The sequence below is a fragment of the Podarcis bocagei genome (genome assembly GCF_964188305.1).
Source record: "Podarcis bocagei genome assembly, chromosome: 4".
Taxonomy (NCBI): domain Eukaryota; kingdom Metazoa; phylum Chordata; class Lepidosauria; order Squamata; family Lacertidae; genus Podarcis; species Podarcis bocagei.
This window is the reverse complement of record NC_138128.1, coordinates 30,753,931-30,774,044: the sequence shown is the minus strand read 5'-3', so window position 1 is coordinate 30,774,044 and position 20,114 is coordinate 30,753,931. Positions and strand designations below refer to the sequence as shown.

Genomic DNA, 20,114 nt, shown 5'->3' with positions numbered 1-20,114 from the left:
TAGATAAACTATGCTAATTTAATTCACAGGAGTGCAACATTTCAATCTTTCATGCATTTATAAAACCACAACATATTACAGCATGGAGTGATTCCAGTGCAAAGCTGCGCAGGTGCTCCAGTTTAAACATGGAGATCCTGGGGAGCTCAGCCTTTCCTGTTTACTACACTTAAAACTTATGTGGAGAGCTCTTTCAAGAAGCAAAGTGAACGAGGAAGTGCTTATGTGCCTGCACATTGAAGCACTGGATGAGGCTAATGAGCGTTGATATATTCACAAGATGCACATACCTTTATAAGTTCTGCTTGGTAAAAACAGGTGCCTGAATTTTTAAAATACGATACCGTATTTTAATGTTGTCTCTCCCCTCCCACCCATCTCTGTTTTGCTGATTGAATTCTCACCCATTCCATACAGAAGTAGCTACACCAGCTATTCTAACTAAGAACTTCCTTTCATTTTCATTTGTTTCCAAAAATGGAGGGTGTTGTAATGTGAAATGTAGATCTGTCACTATTTGGGGGGGGGGGGGGGACAACAACCATGCAAGGGATAGTTCCATCTCAGATGGTCTCTGCCAGCATCCTACAATAACAGGTTTTAACATTTTCTGCTGAAACCTGTATCCTTGAGGGTTTTCCTGTTGTTATTCTGTCTCTCACAGCTACAATAAACCTACCATTAAAGTTACGCACTGGTCATTTCTTCGTCAGAGGGCAAACGAGCAAATTTTGCAGGGGACCAAATACTCCCCCCCCACTGTATATCTTTAAGGATAAAGCAAAACAAGTGCATTTATTTCATTTGTGTTTACAATAACTAATCCTCTAAATAAAAACAAAATACAACAAATAACTGCAGATTGCACACAACTTTGTTTGCAATTGAGATGGATGTGATGCTCTTAACATTAATAATAACTTATCATCATCATCATTTATACCCTGCACATCTGGCTGGGTGTTCCCAGCCACTCTAGGCGGCTTCTAACAAAATATTAAAATACAATAATTCATCAAATATTAAAAGCTTCCCTAAAAAGGGCTGCCTTCAGGTGTCTTCTAAAAGTCAGATATTTGTTTATTATCATTATTATTATTATTATTATTATTATTATTATTATTATTATTATTATTATTAGTCTGCTACTGCAGCCTTGGCTAAACTAAACATCCTTAGTCTTTGCTCAAACCCTCCCACACCAAAAAGAAAAGAAAAGAAAAGAAAAAGATTGCTGAGTTTTCTGCTACTGAACAAAACAACCCCAGCTGAAAATTATCCTATTTACATTACTCTTTTGGAACTTATTTCTACTATAACTTCCAGGAGAAATTTGATTGCACTTGATGCACAGATCTAGAAACCCACACAGGGAATCCAAGTTGTTTTTTAAAAAATACACACAATTATTAAGCATATTATTCTAAACTGGTCTGTTCTGAAGTTCTTGAAAAGTCATATGTCCTACTTCCTATTACTTATACTATAGAATATACATTGCATCTAGCACTTCCACCAAGAACCACAGGGTGATATTTCAAGAAGTAGGTTGGACCAGATGGAGGGGAAAGAGTCAGCAGTGACAGAGCATGAGAAAGTTAAGGTGGGAAGATGTGGTCCTCTCTACTGATCCACATGCCTGTTAAAACAAGACCACTCACCCTGCCTTACAGGTGAATGGGGCAAATGCATTAACAAACACATGTTGCTGCCTTCATCATGTCTAGTTTGGTCCAAAGAGAGATTCCAACCTGGAATGAGGAATGAAAAGAAGAGCGACCTCCTTTTTTAAAAAATAACATCTTCATGGTGGTGTCCAAATGCATTGATAATTTCCGTAGAATGGCTAAATATAGAATCATAGAATTGTATAGTTGGAAGGGACCACGAGGGTCATCTAATCCAACCCCCTGCAACACAGGAATCTTTTTGCTCAATGTGGGGCTTGACCCACCAACCTAGGATGCTCTACTGCCAGCTCTTAGGTAAGAGGCAGCTAATTTTTGACAGGCTTTTCATTCTTTTATGCATAGCTGAACTACGCAGCTCAACTTGAAATAAGGCAGAATATCTGCAGCTAAGGTCCAAGCAGCCTGACAGCACTTGGCAGATAGTTTCTGTTTGTAAAGTCTGAATGAAGGGGTGGGGGGGAAACGAAAGCCTTAAAATCCGTCAGCGAAGACGTTTCAAAATTAAACTTTCTATATGAGAGGAGGAGTTTAAGTAGTATCTGATCTAGAATTAAGACACTTGCCACAGGACACCCCCAAAAAAAAACAAATCACACATTTTTCACTAGCTTCCAATTGCACTGTAAAGTTTTGCAAAGAAATCAGCAAACCTTTCAATTATAGAAGGTTAAATGTGACCTAGATATGTCAAAGATGATCAGAGAGACATACTTCAAGCCATCTTTTGGCTGGTTTTTAAAAGTGCCAGACTTATTTACATCCCCTTTAACTATTTACACTCTGTGTTGGTTAAAATTTGTCACACTGATACATGCATAATATATGATGTTTACTCAAGCATCCCCAACAGAACTTGCATATTGTCCTCCTTGCCCCTGCAGAATTTCATGAAAGGGTTTGTAATTTATATTTTATTTTGACATGACTGAAACCAGATTGAGTTAAGCAAAGGTGTGCATATAACATTGTGTATAGTCAAGAGACCAAGATTGCCGTTTCAGCATTCTGGAGAACTGGGAACAGAGCTGGATTTGCGAACTACCTACCCTATTTCAATGTGTTTCATAAAAAGCAGTAAAAGATTATTGAAACTGGCAATTATTGCATAAGATGTCCTTTATCAGCACTCTAAATTTAAGCAAATTATTCTGCACTCTTTAATTCTTTGGCTTACACGCTAGGGAGCTGTTTCTCTCTCTCTATTAAAAATTATTTTAAAATTTACTTCCCCACTTTACGATATACCGTGCAAGGAAGTCCAGTAACTTATAGGCTACCACATTTTTTTTATAAAAAAAACACAATGTCTATTTTCATCTGAAAAAGAACACACAGATGAGAGAAGCTGAACTTTCCTCTCTTCTCACCTTACCCCTTTGTGCCCCATTGCCCCAGGTACTTTTCTCCAGGCCTAGCTCTAATACCAGAAGTTAGCCCAGGGGTCGGCAATCTGCGGCCCATGGGGGTCGTTTAACCAGCCCATGGACCCCCGCCTGCTCGGTAGGCTCCCGTGCACCATGCTAAACCGGCACGGAGCAGAGCGGGGACCAAGATCCGCAACGCCGGCCAGCTTCCTATTGGCTCAGGAAACTCCTGCAGCCAATGGGAAGCTGTGCATGCCTCCTCCGCGCTGGAAGGAGGGCAGGAAATAGCGTTTGCGAATGTAGGCGCATGCACACACACACACTCCGGCCCACTGCAGGGTCTACGGGACCGTGAACCGGCCCAAGCCACAAAAATTTTGCCGACCCCTGAGTTAGACAGACTAGGAGGAAAAGTATCAGAAATGATGCAGGCACAGGGAGGTAAGAATCACACAGCACTCCTTTGAATACTCCTTGAAGGTGTTTTTTTTCAAAAGTAAAAAACCCCAAAAACCTCTGTAAGTAAAAATCTATAAGAAGGGGTGGCGCTGTGGTCTAAACCACTGAGCTTCTTGGGCTTGCTGATCAGAAGGTCGGCAGTTAGAATCCCCTCGATGGGGGGAGCGCCCGTTGCTCGGTCCCAGCTCCTGTCAACCTAGCAGTTCGAAAGCAAACCCAAAAGTGCAAGTAGATAAATAGGTACTGGTTTTGGTGTTCCGTTGCACCAGAAGCAGCTTAGTCATGCTGGCCACATGACCCGGAAAAAAATGTCTGCGGACAAACACCGGGTCCCTCGGCCTGTAAAGCGAAATGAGCGCTGCAACCCCAGTGTCATCTGCGACTGGACTTAACCGTCAGGGGTCCTTTACCTTTTAAAAATCTAAAAAGCCATGGAGAAAAGTTCTAGTGCAGCTTTCTATTAAACAAAAAACAAAGGAGAACGTTCATAAAATGTTATCCCCGTCAGCAGCCTGAAGTGTGATTATATGTATTATACCACCTTCCACCTCATTCAACCACATGTATATGCACATTCCAGTGCACAGCACAGTGACACACACAACATGGATATGTGCAATGATTCCTTTAGCTGGGCTAAGTTGCAAGTGATGGAAGAAATCTTTGATGGCAACTGGGTGTAATTTTGAACATTATGAAAGCACAATGCTTAGATAAGTTAATGAGAAAAGTTCAAACACTTAAATACAGAATAAGATACATAGGCTAAGGTTAGCAAACAATTACTAAGGGGACAAGGAAATCAATTGTCTATAGGAGGAAGCATACTGCTTGGACTTGCATACCTTACAGATTTTCAACTTACTGCCCCAGAGCCACAAAAACTTCTGCAGATTTTGTCTTTGGCAATACGTCAAGTTTTTTTCTTTTCTTTTTAATGGTCTACAGATAAGAGTATTAGATTTAAAAGTTGCTCCACCTTAACTGTACACAATATTTTAATTGGGAGTCAAGCTGACCTGCATTTCGACAGAATGTCTGAAGTCATAACAAGTAGGAAACTTGAAACCTCTGGCAGGAAGTTCCCTAAATTTGCATGCTGACATATATAGAAAGCTTATGTCCTCATCGTCACATACCTACCTACCTTGGCTGCAAGCGTAACCACATCTACTCAGAAGTAAATTCCATTGAATTCAAGTAGGAGCTTGCAACCAGGTAAAGTGAGGTTATTACGGCAGTCTAAAGCAGAAAAGCCAAGGAGCTCCCAGTAATCTGTATCTTCTGCCTTCTGGAAGAAGGTACAGGGTTATAAAGATTAGGAACAGCCGCCTGAGAAACAGTTTCTACCCAAAGGAGTCTCTATGGGAGTATATTGTATTTTAAAATGGGGTATCAGGGGGCTAACTAGGCTGGGATAGCTGGCTTGTTGGTTTCTGAATGTCTTATGTATATTTTTCAATTTTGTTGTTCTGTATGGGACAATGACAATAAAGATTATCGTATCATAGCAACTCCTATGTGCACCCACCCTAACAATAACTATGTCATGCAATGTGAGCAGAACTATGTGCTGGAAGCATGCAGAGTTACATAAAACCCAGAAATAACTATGACCAGTTTTGGAAGCAAGTTTTGCCCGTTCTGCCCCATGTTCCCATGCCAAAAAGTCATACCTACCAGCAAACCCAGCCTACGCAGATGAAATGATGTCCCAGGATAGTGCAAGCAGGGATATAGGTTGGAATTAAATGTGAATTCTTCAGTGTGTGCCCTCCCCTAGTAAGTGTCCCTCCTTGTACAAATAAAGAGGGGAAACTGAATAAGAGGCATAAAAGAATGCATTTTCTCTTTATAACTTTAATGTGCTACATCATTTTGGGTGTCTAAATAAAGAAAGCAAATGCGTCTCACAAATACTACAAGAAATAAATTAATGGTCACTAAGCAAATGTAACAGCCAAGTTACTGCAGTAATTTTCACATGGGGAGCTGGACTCTCACCAGAGCAGTCATGAATCACATGGCTCCCAAGAGCTGTTGTTGGCACTGTTATTTCTAGTTCAGTATTTGTATCAGCAGGCAAACCTTAAATAAAGGCAACATTTTACCAGCAGAGTAATCAAAAGTCTGACCAGGGTTTTATTTGATTTGCTTTTCTGATGTCATAAAACATTTTCACTAGAGAATGAAAAAGCAGATTATCATAAAACCTACAATTAGGTTATTACTGTCTTGTCTTGATAGTAGAACTTGATTTTACATGCAAAAAACTTTCCCATGTAGCACAAGCACAAGACATTCGGCACATCAGATGTCTGCTTGGTACCATGGCTTAGTACAAACATTTGGGCTCTAGGAGAGGAGCTACTCTGCTCCTCCCTGGGTCTATCTGCAGCAGTATTTAAAAACCTCAATTATGCCATGTTCATAAAAATATGCACTTTAAATCCTTAATGCCCTTCAATTATGATCCTCCTAGTGGCACAGCTATAAAACTGCTAGCACATGTGCAAAGCTAAACAGGGTCAAACTGGGTGGGGGACCTTGTGTTGAGATTCCTGCATTGCAGGGGGTTGGACAAGATGGCCCTTGGAGCTCCTTCCAGCTCTGATTCTATGACCTCTGCGCTGACCATGCTGAGTTAAAGTGAGGAATGAACAGGCATAACTTAACTTTAATGAGGAACCACCAGCTCCAGGCTGCTCCTAGCCTGCAGAGCCTTTTGATCCAGTTCACAGCCTCTCCTCCTCTGCCTCACACCTCCACTTCCAGGGTTTTGGTCTCCTCTTTTGCCAGTTGTGCATCATGTGGTTGTTTGATACTCAGCCCTGCATCCCCCTTGCCTCACTGGGATTCCCTGGTGCTGTCTGTGGACAGCGGGTAACGTTCCTCCTTTCAAGAACAAGCCAAACTATGCAAAACCTGAAGGAAGGTCACTGTGCCTTTAACTCACCGTCATCTTGGGTTCCCCCCTCACACAGAGCAGGAAGGGGGCTTCCACGTTGTCATGGCTTCCTGCCTATGGTCTGGTCAGGTCGCTAGGGGAAGGAGGTGGTTTTTAAGAAGTGTATTCCCCACCCTGCCAACCAAGATGCACACGCAACACCAGGCACCTATCAAGCAGTTTAATAAAAACCCTCCACTAACAGGAGACGAGAGAAGAAGGAATGTACAAGTGACCATCTCCCCCCCTTCTTTTCTCTCTCCCTGCCCCCCAACATTTCTCCCCCTCCACACACATGGCTTTCCATGGCCTTCTGTCATTTAAAGTTGCTTTGCCTTGAAGAGTTTGCTGAACTTGTAGTGGAGGAACGGGATACAAAGCATATCTACCAAGACCGAAGGTGTTTTGCTCAGACCTGACCCACTGAAGTGAATGAACACGACAAAGTTAAGGCCATTACTGTAATTTCAACAGGTCTGCCCTGAGCAAAGCTTGGTTTAAAACCACCCCTTAAGACCAGGGCTTCCCAAACTTTGGTCTCCAGCTGTTTCTGGACTATAATACCTACCCTGCTACGTATTGTGAACTACAATACCTTCCTGCTAGTTAAGATGATGGGAATTGTAGTTCAAAATCAGCTGGAGACCCAAGTTTGGGAAACCCTGCCTTAGACCAAACTGCGAGACAAGGAAGAGGAGATTGCGGGGTCATGCCACAGAAGCACCCCATTCCTAGAGTGAGTCACAGATGTTAACACTCCCCACTTTTGCCCACTTTCCTCCATTTTGTTCTGTGAATGGGGGGGCATAGTTACACAGGGTGAGCAAGAATACACCGAAGAGAGAACTCTTTTCCTTCTCCCCACCAGTGTTGGAAACTGAGATATGAAAGCAAGGAGCTAAATGGCACCTTAAACCTAGGTTATGGGCGCAACGATGGAATGTCTAGGTGTGCTTTTTTTAATAACAAGAATACAAAGCTGAAAATGAAGGAACTGTTGCTAAAACATTATGTTCATTTTTCACATGGTCTAGTCCTTCCCCTGCCCACTCCACCCCCTAATATTCTTAAGAGGGTCTCTTCTCCAGTCTTCAGACAGTAGCCAGAAGTGGGAAGGCTCAAAAAAGGTCTTTCTTTCCACTTTGCAGTTTTAATCTGAAATCTTAGGCGCAGTACTGCAACCCGAACTCAGAAATTGCTCACTCCAATGAAATTCCCTGCTGCAAAATGTGCCTAGAACAATGGGAGTTTCGAACACTGAACCCCCACCCTAAGGTTCCAGCAGCTGTGATTTAAATTAACAGGTCAGTCTTTCCAGTATCTTAAATAGGCTTTCAAATCCCTCATAAACACGAACAAGGAAACAAGAGTTATCTTTTCACCTTTAGCGGGTATTGCTGGGTGCCTTACAAACAATTCCTTCTCTCAGTTATTTCTTCTCTTCCTTACCCTCATTTATTTACAGAGACTAATGCCTGTATACATGGACCCTGCTCACTACTGGTGTGTGTGGCTGCAATAGATTTCGTATTAAAGGAATGTGGCCCTTGAAAGAAAAATGGCTCATGTGAACATTGCAGAGCATTGGCTTCATTCTTTCCCTTCCCTGGGCAACACTGTCAACTACAGAGAATACATTACAGATAGCATAGCCAAGAAACCTGTGATGTCCACATACAGCTTCACTGATCCAATATTTTCCAGGGAGAGAACAGCGGTATGTATTCCTGTAGTTAAAACATGTGTGAACAATGAACAAATAAAGCACGACTGCCCAAATAACCTCCACAGAAGTACTTAATGCTGCTTGTATATCTTTGTGCACAGTCTTAAGCATAGACATATTCCCAGTTCCACCTGAATAAAGATGCAACGGAGGCCAAGACATCTCCACAGTCAACAATCTAAAAACAGGCCAATAACAGACTTTATTGCTTGGCTCAGTGAAACTATATTGCTAACAGAATTCCACTCCCAGCCAAAGCAGTTCTGTCAGTCTAAACGCTGTTCTTGCCTATGTCTGAATGAGAAGTGAACAGAATGTCTTCAGCTATGAATCAAACTAAAAGAAAACCGCACCAGTTATTAAAAATGCACAGGAAGAGCCAAACTCTACAGGTTGCAGCAGACTTGACATGGGTTTTTGCTTCAAACAGGACATGCAAAATATTCATTGCCTTAACGTGCACAAAAACAAAATGGCAGCAAAATAGCCCCTCTCATAAAGCATCAAAAGAGCAACGTAAGAGGATCAGGAAATGTAAATACTCTCGACTTTAAGATGTCTTAGGAACTGCATATGTTCAGCCAAGAAGGCAAGGGAGAACTGTGATCCCATGTGAGGAGGAATTGAACTCTCTACAACATTTAATTTTCCCACTACCCTTCGCTGAAGAATGTAAAAAAAGACTGCATCACACCCATCCTCCCAGAAAACCTCCACAATGGCTCAGTTAGCTGAATATTAGAAAGCAACACAGGGGCTAGAGTCTGTCTACATTTCACTATATGATTGTGCTAGTATGTTACTTGAGCTCTCCATAGTTCACTGGACAGCACCCTTGAAAGCCACAACTGATTTATTGAAACAACCAAACAACAGAAGTCCAGCAAAGCAATGGTTTCCATTAGAAAAACCATCAAGGAATAAAACATTAGCCAAACAGCCCACTTTCATAATCACTAGTATTGCATGAGAAGTTGTGTTACCCTGTAACTGTTCTCAGGATCTGCTGGTAACATGACAAAGGAACAACCGAGGAAATCGAGGACCATAAAACAAGTCAGTAAGAGCAGAAACAAAGTGGAATCTAGGGAATGGTGTCATAAAGATTATTTAGACTACATTTTGAATAGGCAGCAAAAGAATGAGGCTCCCCATAACAATTCATAGTTGTGCCAGGGATATTGTGACCGCAAATAATGTGGCTGTCAAGAGCGCATCCATGAAAAACATTGTTTTCATTATAAGAAGCACTTGAAAGGCGGCCTACAAATCTTTACTATCTGCATTTATAGAATCATAGAATTGTAGAGTTGGAAGGGACACTGAGGGTCATCTAATCTAACCCCCTGCAATGTAGGAATCTCAACTAAAGCACCCATTACAGATGGCCCTCACATTGAAATTTAAAGGCAGTAAGTGGTTAGAGTGTTGGAACAGGACTTGGGAAAGCCAGGTTCAAATACCCACAGCGATGAAGCTCACTAGGCGATCTTGGGACAGTCACTGTCAGTATAAACTACTACAAAGGGTTGTTGTGTAGATAAAGCAAGGAGGTGGAGAACCATGTACAGCACCTCAAGCTTTTTCTAGGAAAGGTGGGATATGAATGTAACAAATAAATTTACTTGGTGGACATAGGAGAAGCAAAAGGATTTACATGACCATTTGTTATTTGCTATGTAGTAAAAAGCTGTAATAAAGGTGCTTACTTTGTTTTTCGATGGTGCAAAATGTTTATTCGGGGTATTCACAGTTTTCATTTTCAATCCTCACGTATTCAACTACAGGAAAACCACCTCTGTGTTTTGTAAGGGCATTTACCACTCCCATCTCTCAACACTGTTAGTACTTATACCCAGCAAACACGTAATTAAAACACGTCACAGAACAGAAGAAGTGTTTGTTATGACATTCTAAGATCAAAAAGCACACTGCTGAATTTGCCTCCATCTGTGCCAGTACAAACATTTCCTACGTCTCACCAGTAATTGCCATGGATCAAAGATAACGTGGGTAGTAGGAAGAGGTCAGATCAGGAGGAGTGTGATAATACAAAGCTCAGGGCAGAATCATAACTGCGGAACATCAAGATTTTGACAAGCATAATGAGTGGAAGAAACACTGCAAAAGAGTGGCAGCCATATTCGTATCAGCAGTACACACACCCTGGAAAACCTACAGCGGTGATAAAGCATCTCATTATTTTATTATGCTTCCTTGTGCAGACTCATGGGACCATAAACGAACCTAAAACATTCTCTTTCCTACTTCACTCATCACCATAATTTAAATGCAGAAAGTTTATGGAAATTCTGCTTAATTTACTATTTAAGAACTGCTCATTCATCTACTTTTGCTCAACGCAACACAACAGCAGGAAGGCTTTCTCAACAACGTCAAGCATATTCTAAGTTAGTGTGCCTTTTGTTTCATATACACTGTGCTTTGCAAACATCATCTACTGGTAATTAATCCCCATAGCAACCCATTGAGGTAAGTATTACTACATGTATTCTACGCATAGGAAAACTTGCCCGGAGCCACAAAACTTGTCACTGGCTCATTCAGGATTAGACTGCAGAGGTTTCCAATTCCAGCTCTCATGCCCTAAGTTAAAGACCACACCTCTTTCTCATATGCAGCATGCACACTTGCTCAGGCACAGGAAAACACAGGATTCCTTTCTTTTAGAAGGCAGTTTTCTGAAGGTTAAACAAGTAGGACAACAGAATATTCACAAAGACGCTTCTCAGAGTCTCAGCCAAAAGTGGATTAGGGGATTTCATAGAGAAAAGTATAGTGTAGTAGCAACAATAATAATAACAACAATAACAATAACAATAACAATGGTGTCTACACGTAAAAGATTATGCTTCGGGAGTGCTGTATTATACGATATATTGTTTCTAAAGGTACAAAAGCAAATGAGAAACAAAGAAACCCGTTTAATATCCCACTATCAGGGTTTTAAACAGCTGCAACATTTTTGCAATGATTCCCCCCCCCCCCACTTTGTGCAACTGCTTCAATTTCCAGATCGAATGCCATTAGAAAGGATATTAGAAAGAGATATTACATAGCAAAACACAAAGCAAGACAGATTTTGTTTGTTTGAGATATATTAACCAGTATTAACCAGGCTTCAAAACCAAGCATAGCCTGAGATTTCATCTCATGTTTGCTATCTAGTAGCAGTGACTTCCTCCTTTCCCTATTAACAATCCTTTCATAGGACTTTGTTTCCTTGACAAATGTTTATATTATGACCATAAACAGAGCAATATAACATACCTAACCCTCCTTAACCAGAATTAATGGGATTTGTATGCCCTGACCACCCGTCCTTTAAAACAGACTTGTTCCAGTTCTAACTCACCAGTAAACTGAGGAGCTCTAAACACACACACACACACACACACACACGGTATGTAGGGGTGACCAGGGGCAAAATGGGGGACTAGATGCAGTGAAAAAGTAGATGGCAGAACGGCCAGATCTATTAACGATTACATAATTTAAGCCAACTAAAAAAATGTGACCTAACCCATGCCCAAGCTGAGAGCATGTTCACTGAAGGGCTTACTGGGGGTACCAATTCAAGTCATCTTATTTGCAATAGTCCAAAGCAGTTTCCCCACCCCACCCCTATGAACCAACCATTAGCTCACAGCATGCTCACCTTGTCTCTGGCTCTTGCCCAGCTACTGGATATCCTCCCGCTTGTGGAAGCTGATGCTGGCATATGCACTTAATTCATCACCCAAGTGGCTACTCCCACAAGGCTGATTAGGAGATTTAGGTGGCTGATGCTGCTGTGTCGGCTGCTTGACCCCTAGCAGAGAAGCGCTCTCCTGAGGGTGGGGGTGGTGATGGTGATGATGCTGGCGGTGATTAAAATCCTTCACTAAGTCCAGGTCGATGTAATTGAGCCCATTCTCCACGCCACCCCCAGCCCCGCCAGCTGCCTGCTCCCTCCTGAATGCCGCTGTGCCAAGGCCAGAGAAGGCCCCTGCCTCCCCAGATGCAGGCTTGAGCCAGACATTTTCGAAGGAGGCTGAGCTGTGGCGCTTGGCGTCCTCTGAGCCTCCTCCTGGTCCATGGGGCAGGGCTGAGGCCCCAAGGCCACCACCAGGCGTGGTGGAGGAAGCAAACGTCTCGGAGCTGTGGCGGCGCCGGCCTCCCTGCGGGTCAGCGCGGATCACTTTGGCACTCTGGCTGCTGCGGCTGGGGCTCAGGCTGACATGCGTGAAGGCGCTGCTCATCCCCGGAGGCCCCATCATGGACGAGGAGCAGGAGTGGGGCAAGACGGCCGGCAGCTCCCCCGGCTGCGCCTGGGGGTGTTGAGAAGGCAGCCCCACAGGCGGGGGGCTTTTCTCCGGCCTGCTGTGACCCATCCTCATGTCAGCGTAGCTGAGCAGGAGGGCCGGAGGGGGAGGCGAAGGGGTGTGGGCACACACTACGTACTGCCCCCCGTTGCCCAGCTGCATGCTCATATAGTCTCGGCCACTGGGGGGAGCTGCCCCGGCCCGGCTTGGCTGCATGGATGCTAAGGTAGGTGGGCAAGCTGCCCCCCAATCCATATTCATATACTCCTCTGAGCTAGAGCCAGCATCTCCATGGGGCAAAGGCGATGGGAAGGCTGGTTGCTTAAACTCAATGTTCACATACTCACCAGGGCTTTTGGGCTCTGGGAGCTGTTCCCGAGCCCGAGGCAGAGTGCTGGCCTTTGGGCCATCCAAGGAAAGCCGGGTAGGCCTGGCCAGGCGGCTCTTGGTCCGCACAGCCGCGTCCGCAGTACAAGAAGGAGCAGGCTGCAATGGCTGTGTCTGTGCGGGAAGGGCATACCCCACACCCTCCTGTCCCCCAGGGCCACCAAGGCTGTCACTACTAGTGGAGGAGGAGGAGTCCTCGGCAGCAGCGTAGAGCAAGCGGCCGGAGCTGAAGGACATCCGCATCTGGGCATTTCCCTCTTCGCCTGTCCTGCGTTGCATGTGCTTGAAGGAACGTGGCAGGGAGAAGTAGGAGTAGATGGGCTTGTGGTGGGACCGGGTGGGTCCTTGCACAGATGGCTCTTCTGGGCCTGGAGGTCCTGAGCTGGCAAAGTAGCAATCTGGAGGGGTGCTGGTAGCAGAGCCACTGGCTGGAGACATGTTGATGTAATCGCTCCCACCACTTGGCAGCTTCCCTTCGTTGCTCTCCACGGAGAGCTTGGGGTGGTGGCTAGTCCCGTTCATCCATAATTTGCTGTAGGCAGCAGAACCAGTGTCTGGAGAGCAGCTGCCGCTGGGAGACATCATCATGTAGCCATTGGAGTCCACCGTGGCCTGTACATGACGGCCTCCTCTCCCAGGGTTGATGATCTGCTGTGGGGCAGACACACTCTTAGGGCTCATGGGCATATAATCACCACCTTTGGGAGTACTACCACCATTGGGGACTGGGGCTACTCCTGGCAACATTGGCATGTAGCCATCATCAGTGTGTGGGGTAGAGTTGGTCCGGTGGTGGTTGCCCTCCACCTGATGCATCTCTAGACACTCCTCAGGGTAAGAATGGGTTGGTACAAAGGCAGAATGTCGATAAGAGGAGAGCCTGCTGCCGCCACAGGAATAAGAGGGGAGCATCTCGGTATATTCCTCAATGGAGGCCACTGAAGACTGCGAGGGAGTCTTCTGGTGGGAGATGGTAGGGGAGGTACCAGCTGAATGAGTCCTTTTCCTGAAGCCTTTCTCTGGATCACCCACATCCTCACCGCCAAGCCGGGGGCAGCAGGGGGCACCAGGGCAGCGGGTCTGCTGCTGTTGAAGGTGGCAAGTGCGGTGGGTGAAATGACCATTAGGAGCTGTGATGCTGCAGCAGGACGAAGCAGCCTTCCCTCCCATGCATATGTAGTTGCTGAGCTCCTCGTCTCCCCGGGCAGGTGGGGTGTGTCCTAGAGAATCAGGGGTCACGCTGCGGAAGGAGCTGCGGAAGTCACAGGGACTGGATCCATACTCGTCGGACGAGATGAAGCCCCCGTCGCTGGGGGAGCCAGAGACCGAAGCACTGGAGCGACGCGGGAAGAGGCAGTCCGAGGTGGAGCCGTGGCCGCTTGTGCTGCTGGACGACAGGCTGACTGGGCTCGTAGCAGAAGGGGAGCAGCGTGAGGAAGGCATTGGGATGGAGCGGCTGTGGTTGAGAGGGGGGTGGAGCCTAGAGCTGCCGCGGTGCCTATGCGAGTGGGTCCGGTTGGCGCTTGGGCTAACTGGGCTCCCGTCCACCGAAGCTGGCCTGGACATGGTACCTTCTCCATCACTGGAGGCTCTGACGCGGAAAGAGTTGGGCTTGCCCCCTGTCCCTCCTCCCACACCACTGCCAGCAGGTGAGGTAGCTGTCACGCTCTCAGTCCTGGACCTACGGCTGAGCCCCACCTGGCTGGGTGGGGGGTTGTTGACATGGTGCCTGCTGCGGAGAGGCACCGATATAGGGTTGGAGCAGTTGGAGGAGGACTGGCTTTTGCTACGGGGCCGGAACTCCTCACTCATGGCCCGCATAGCCTCCAAGATGGTCTCATGCATGTTCTGGGCTACTACCGAGTCATCTACTTGCATCCAGAACTCACCTGGTCCGGTGACCGCAGAACGCCCCACCTCAATGAAAAAGAAGTTCTCCGAGTGGCCACACCGCCGAATGTTGAGCAGCTGCAGCACCACGGCTGCCGCGTCAGAGTTCAGCTTGACGAAGCTGATGGTCTTGTTGGTTAGGCACAGGCGGTAGATGCCAATCAGATTCTTAGTCTGGCCCAGACCTTTGGGTTTCAAGATCACCTGCCAAACTTCCTTGAATGCTGGGCCAGGAGCCATATCACCGTAGGTGTCCTCCCCTGCCTCTCCCATCCCAATGCTTCCACCACCCATGGTGACATCCCCATGGTGGTGGTGGTGATGATGATGGTGGTGGTGGTGGTGGTGCTGATGGCTCTTGGCCCGGTTGTGCAGTTGTAGCAGAGCCTGGTACCAACTATCCTGCTCAGGCTCGCTGTCAGCAGCAATGGCAAAGTGTTCGTCCTTAGTGTAGAGCGCCACAAGGTACTTATTTTTGGAGTCTGCCCTCTTGTTGATGTTGAAGCAGCTCTCCAGCGGGATAGAGCGCTTGGGGCCCCCTGACTTGTGCCTCCACTTCTTTTCATTTTCATAGTACTCCAGCCGGGCGGGTCCGGACTCGCTGGCTGCCCTCAGCACGAAGAAGCGCTTGTGCATGCTCTTGGGTTTGCGCAAGTAACCCACCTTCCTGACATCTGAGAAGAAGCCCTCGTTATTATCCGTGGGGCTCGCCATGCTGGAAGGGGAGAGAGGTGGCAGAGCAGCTCTCCTCCTGCAAACGGGCAGCTTCCGAAACAGCAGAGGGGGAAACAAAGCAACAACAACAACAAAAGAGAACTAACGGAGCAGCCCAAAATCCAATTCTTGCAGCAGCAGTAACCAAACAAAACAAAACCCCAGCAAAACAGCACTGCAAACCCCCCTTTCCAAAAAGGGGATAGGAAGAGAGCAGCTGTTCAGCGTCCTTCCAGCTCCAGAAGCAGAGTTTGGGTTGCTGTTTTTATTTCCAAATCACCCTTCGCAGGAGAAACGTGGCTTTCAAAAGTCCAGTCCAGGAAAGTCTCGTCCGAGCAGCCGCCGGGAAAGGGGAGAAGTGCATAATTTCATCCGTGAGGGGTGGAAATTCCGCCAGCGACGGGAGCAGGATGGGGTTCCCCCGTCGCTTCCCTCCCAAACAAACAGCCCCCTCCCCTTCTCAAGTTACCCCTCAGCAAGGAGCGAATTTCAGATGCCGATTAAATATCTTCTCGCGTTGGGAAGGGAAGATTTGCTTTTGCAAAAAAAGAGAGAGAGAGAGAGAAGGGAGGAAAATCTTCGTCGTGAACGCAGGCAACCCTTCTTTCCGAAAGCAAAAAACAACAACAGTCAGTCAAAACACCACGCCAACCACCTTGTTTTTCTTCCCCGCCAAAAAAAATGTCAGTCAAAATATGCTTCGCGGGAGAGAGAGAGATTGGGCGGGGGGGGGGGTCGTCGAAAAGAACCCAAACAAACAAAATATCCGGGGGGAAATCAGCGCCGCTGAGACTGCAGCTCCTTCAGCTTGTGCAGGAGAAGACTGGCGACCCCATTCAGTCCCGTCTGGTTAGGGCGAGAAAGTGCCATTTCGACACAAAACGCGGGCAGGCGGCTGCAGGGGCGAGAGCCGGGAAGGAGAAGGCGAGGAGGGGAAGCTGCCCGAGCGGAGGAGAAGGAGGAGGAACATCCTCGCGGCGGCGGCGGCGGCTCTTGCTTCCACCTCCTCCGCCTCTTCTTCATTCCAGTCGGGAAAGTCTCGGAGGGCACTCGCAGCAGCGGCGGCGGCAGGATCCGTCTCCCTCCTGCACCACCGCTACGTCCTCTTCCTCCTCGTGCGCCCCAGGATGAAGGAGGCGAGCGAGGGGGGGAAACAGCAGCCGCCGGACTTGCTTTGCTTGCTTGGCTCGCTGGCTGTCTCTCCCTCTCCCTTTTCGGGCTGCTGCTGCTGCTTGCAGCGGCGCCTGCAGTAGCTGCAGCTCCGCAGACTTTCCCGAAGAGCCCCCGCGAACCAAAACAAGCGGCTGCCGTCTGTGTTTATTATGAGTCCAGCCCCCTCCAGCCGCCGCCGCCGCCGCCACTCCGTCTCACTCCTAGGAGAAAAACACGTGATGGCGCCAGTGCGTGGACCATCCCCATCTCCAGCCCCAGCAGCAGCAGCAGCAGCAAGAGCGCGGGAGAGCAGGGCGAGGTGGGAGGGAGCGGGGTGGAAATAAGCGCTCACGCGCAGCCTAGCTTAGTTAGCGCGGCATTCCAAGCCCGCCTTCCCGCTCCCATGCCTGCCGCGGCGGCGGCGGCTTTTTCATTCAGCACCGCAGCCAGAGCGCTTACCTTTAGGCGCTGGTCGCGTCCGGAGCCTCGGCGGGGGGTCGCTTTCCTATTGGAGCACCTGCCTGTCCTTCTTTGGGCCTCCTAAGGGTTGTGTGGAGAGAGCCAGACGGGGAAGGCAAACCCAGGCTTGGTTGAGAAGCGCGGCGTAGTAGTTTGTTATGTATAATATGTGTGTGCGCGCGCGGGAGCGAGCTCGCGCCTTCTCCCCCCCCCCCAATGTATGTATATATATGAGGGAGAGAAAGAGTAGACGCCATTCACTGGCGTGATATTTGTAAAACGAGGGGGTTGCGGGTCTCGCTTTGCATTGCCGCCGCCGTGATTGAAGCAAAGGCGGGCGCCGTGCCGGGTTTATTCATCCCATAACCCCATCATTATTTAAAACAAAATGATTTGTAGGGAATTAAAAGGGGGGAAAAGTCACGATTTGCAGCGCTTTGCGGAATAATTAATATTTTCCCCAGTCGCCACGAATTGCTCCTGTTTTCCCTCCCTGCTCGTTTCCGCTTGTCAACCTAGCATTCAGGTCCCCCAATCCTTAAACGTTTACATGGAAGCAAGTCCCATTGAATGTCATGGATCCAAATTCCATGGATCCAAAAAAATAATAATCCATGGATCAAAAAAAAAAAAAAAGGTCGAGGATAGGAGGACTTGTGGCCCGCCAGGTATTGTTGGACTGCAACTCCCATCATCCCTGGCAATTGGCTCTGCTAGTGGGGGCTGATGGGAGCTGTAGTCCAACAAAAATGTCTGACGGGCCACAGGTGCCATATATATAGGTTTAGGATCCATTTTCCAGCAATTACTCCTGAGGGGAAGGTGACCAGAAAGCATGACTATAAGAGGGTTGGGCAAAATATCAACCAGAGGGCAAGAAGTCATACTCCCACTTTGGGGGTCACACATACTGAAATCTGAATAGCCCAACAAATGACACAGAAATTGATTACTTTTTCTTTTCTATGTTCCCCTCCCTTTCCACAAGATGTGGCGATGCCCCTTTGTTTACATGGCTAAAAGCGGGTTAGACAACCCTGTGGACAGATCTATCCAGAAGTATGTTCAGAGACAGTGTGCAATGTTTGCTACGCTGAAACACTCATACAATATGCATTCTGTGATCAACTCCCATCCGGAAACCAATGTCCCCACTGTGGAAGGACGTGTGGATCCAGAATTGGCCTCCACAGTCACTTACGGACTCATTGTTAAAACCGTGTTTATGGAAGACAATCTTACTTGGCTACAAGTGATCGCCAAAGAAGAAAGATGCATTTTGTAACAGGCATCTGGTCGCCACACCTCAAAGAGGGTGTTGTAGTACTGGAAAGAGATGCAGAAAAGGGCAATCAACATGATCAGGTGATTTAAAAAATTCCCTAACACGAAAGCTCACAGTGTTCGGGGCTTTTGGGGAGGGGGCGGTGAATAAGTGGGACATGAAATCATACATATTCTGAACAGGGGTGGTTTATTTCTTTCTCTGCCATTCATAATACCAGAACCCAGGGTCATCCAGTGAAGCTCAATGGTGTAAGACTTGTAACAAACCAAAGTACTTCTCCACACATTAGATAGTAAAAGTTTGGAATTCATTTACAAAACAGTGTGGTGTGGCTTCTAATTTATACATCTTTAAAAGGGGATGCGGGTGGCTCTGTGGGACGCGGGTTGCGCTGTGGGTTAAACCACAGAGCCTAGAACTTGCCGATCAGAAGGTCGGCGGTTCGAATCCCCGCAACAGGGTGAGCGCCCGTTGCTCGCTCCCTTCTCCTGCCAACCTAGCTGTTCGAAAGCACGTCAAAGTGCAAGTAGATAAATAGGTACCGCTCCGGCGGGAAGGTAAATGGCTTTCCGTGCACTGCTCTGGTTCACCAGAAGCAGCTTAGTCATGCTGGCCACATGACCTGGAAGCTGTACGCCAGCTCCCTCAGCCAATAAAGCGAGATGAGTGCTGCAACCCCAGAGTCGGCCACGACTGGACCTAATGGTCAGGGGTCCCTTTACCTTTAAAAGGGGATTAGGGAGGTTTGTGGAGAATAAGGCTATTAATGACTATTAGTCATTATAAATACCTCCAGCAGAGCAAAAGCAGAAGAGTGCAATGATGTTCCTTTCCTGTTTGTAGGTTTTCCATAAACATTTGATTGACTACGGTGGGGAACAGGATACGGGACTAGATATTGGCCTTCGATCTGATCCAGTAGGACTCACCTTATATTCTTATGGGCTAGCAGCTGATACTTGGAATTATTTGATCAAAACTAAAAAGTGCTGATCATATGTATTCTTCCAGGCAATAATGAGGCTATCCAATGGTAATGAATGTGTGGTGTAGACATCCAATTTTATCTCTAAATTTACTTAATCTGGTAATCATTGAAACAACTCAGCAGGAATATGAATGTGCAGGCTGTTAGGATGCCCACTCTTTGTTCTTGCTATTATCATTGTTTAAAGTTTTATGAAGGCTTCTGAGTATTAAACAATGAACATGAAACCAATAACACCTTTTCTATTACAAAGTTTTAATGTTCCTATACTCTGAGTCACATGAACTCAGCCTACAATTAAAGCATTGGTTTGGTGATGACACTGGTATCATTACCACTGTGTCACCTGGATGAATGAGGTAGTCTGAGCCCAGCATTTTATTGCCAGTTTCAAGTAAACTGCAAATTAAACTTGCTGTCATAGATAATTGTTTAGAAAAATTGCTTTAACAATCATGGACAATGGATACACCTGTACATTTGTTTAAACTACAGCTGCATTACTGAATAAAGAATATGATGTTGAAGCCATTTAATACTAAGCCTCAAATTACATTATTAAGAAAATTAGAAAAAGTACCCATTCTAAGGCTATCATCCTCAGCTTTCTTGTTTAAAAATATCTTTTTAAAAATGAATAGGACTTGTTTCCAAGTAAATGAGTCTTAGCATTAGAGTAACACTGCCATACTCTAGTCAAATATGTATACTTTTTTAAACCTTC

The 20,114-nt window shown here is 46.4% G+C and overlaps 1 protein-coding gene across 1 annotated transcript in view; it reads right to left on the bottom strand.

The window, feature by feature from the left end:
* The window catches only part of IRS1 (insulin receptor substrate 1), a 51,806-nt gene extending 34,752 nt beyond the window's left edge, over positions 1-17,054 (bottom strand). Inside the window, exon 1 of the mRNA XM_081192530.1 lies at positions 11,867-17,054. Coding sequence (XP_081048656.1) covers positions 11,889-15,503 — 3,615 coding nt within the window. The 5' untranslated portion in view covers positions 15,504-17,054 and the 3' untranslated portion in view covers positions 11,867-11,888. The remainder of the gene's footprint in view (positions 1-11,866) is intronic.
* Positions 17,055-20,114: the final 3,060 nt, after the last annotated feature.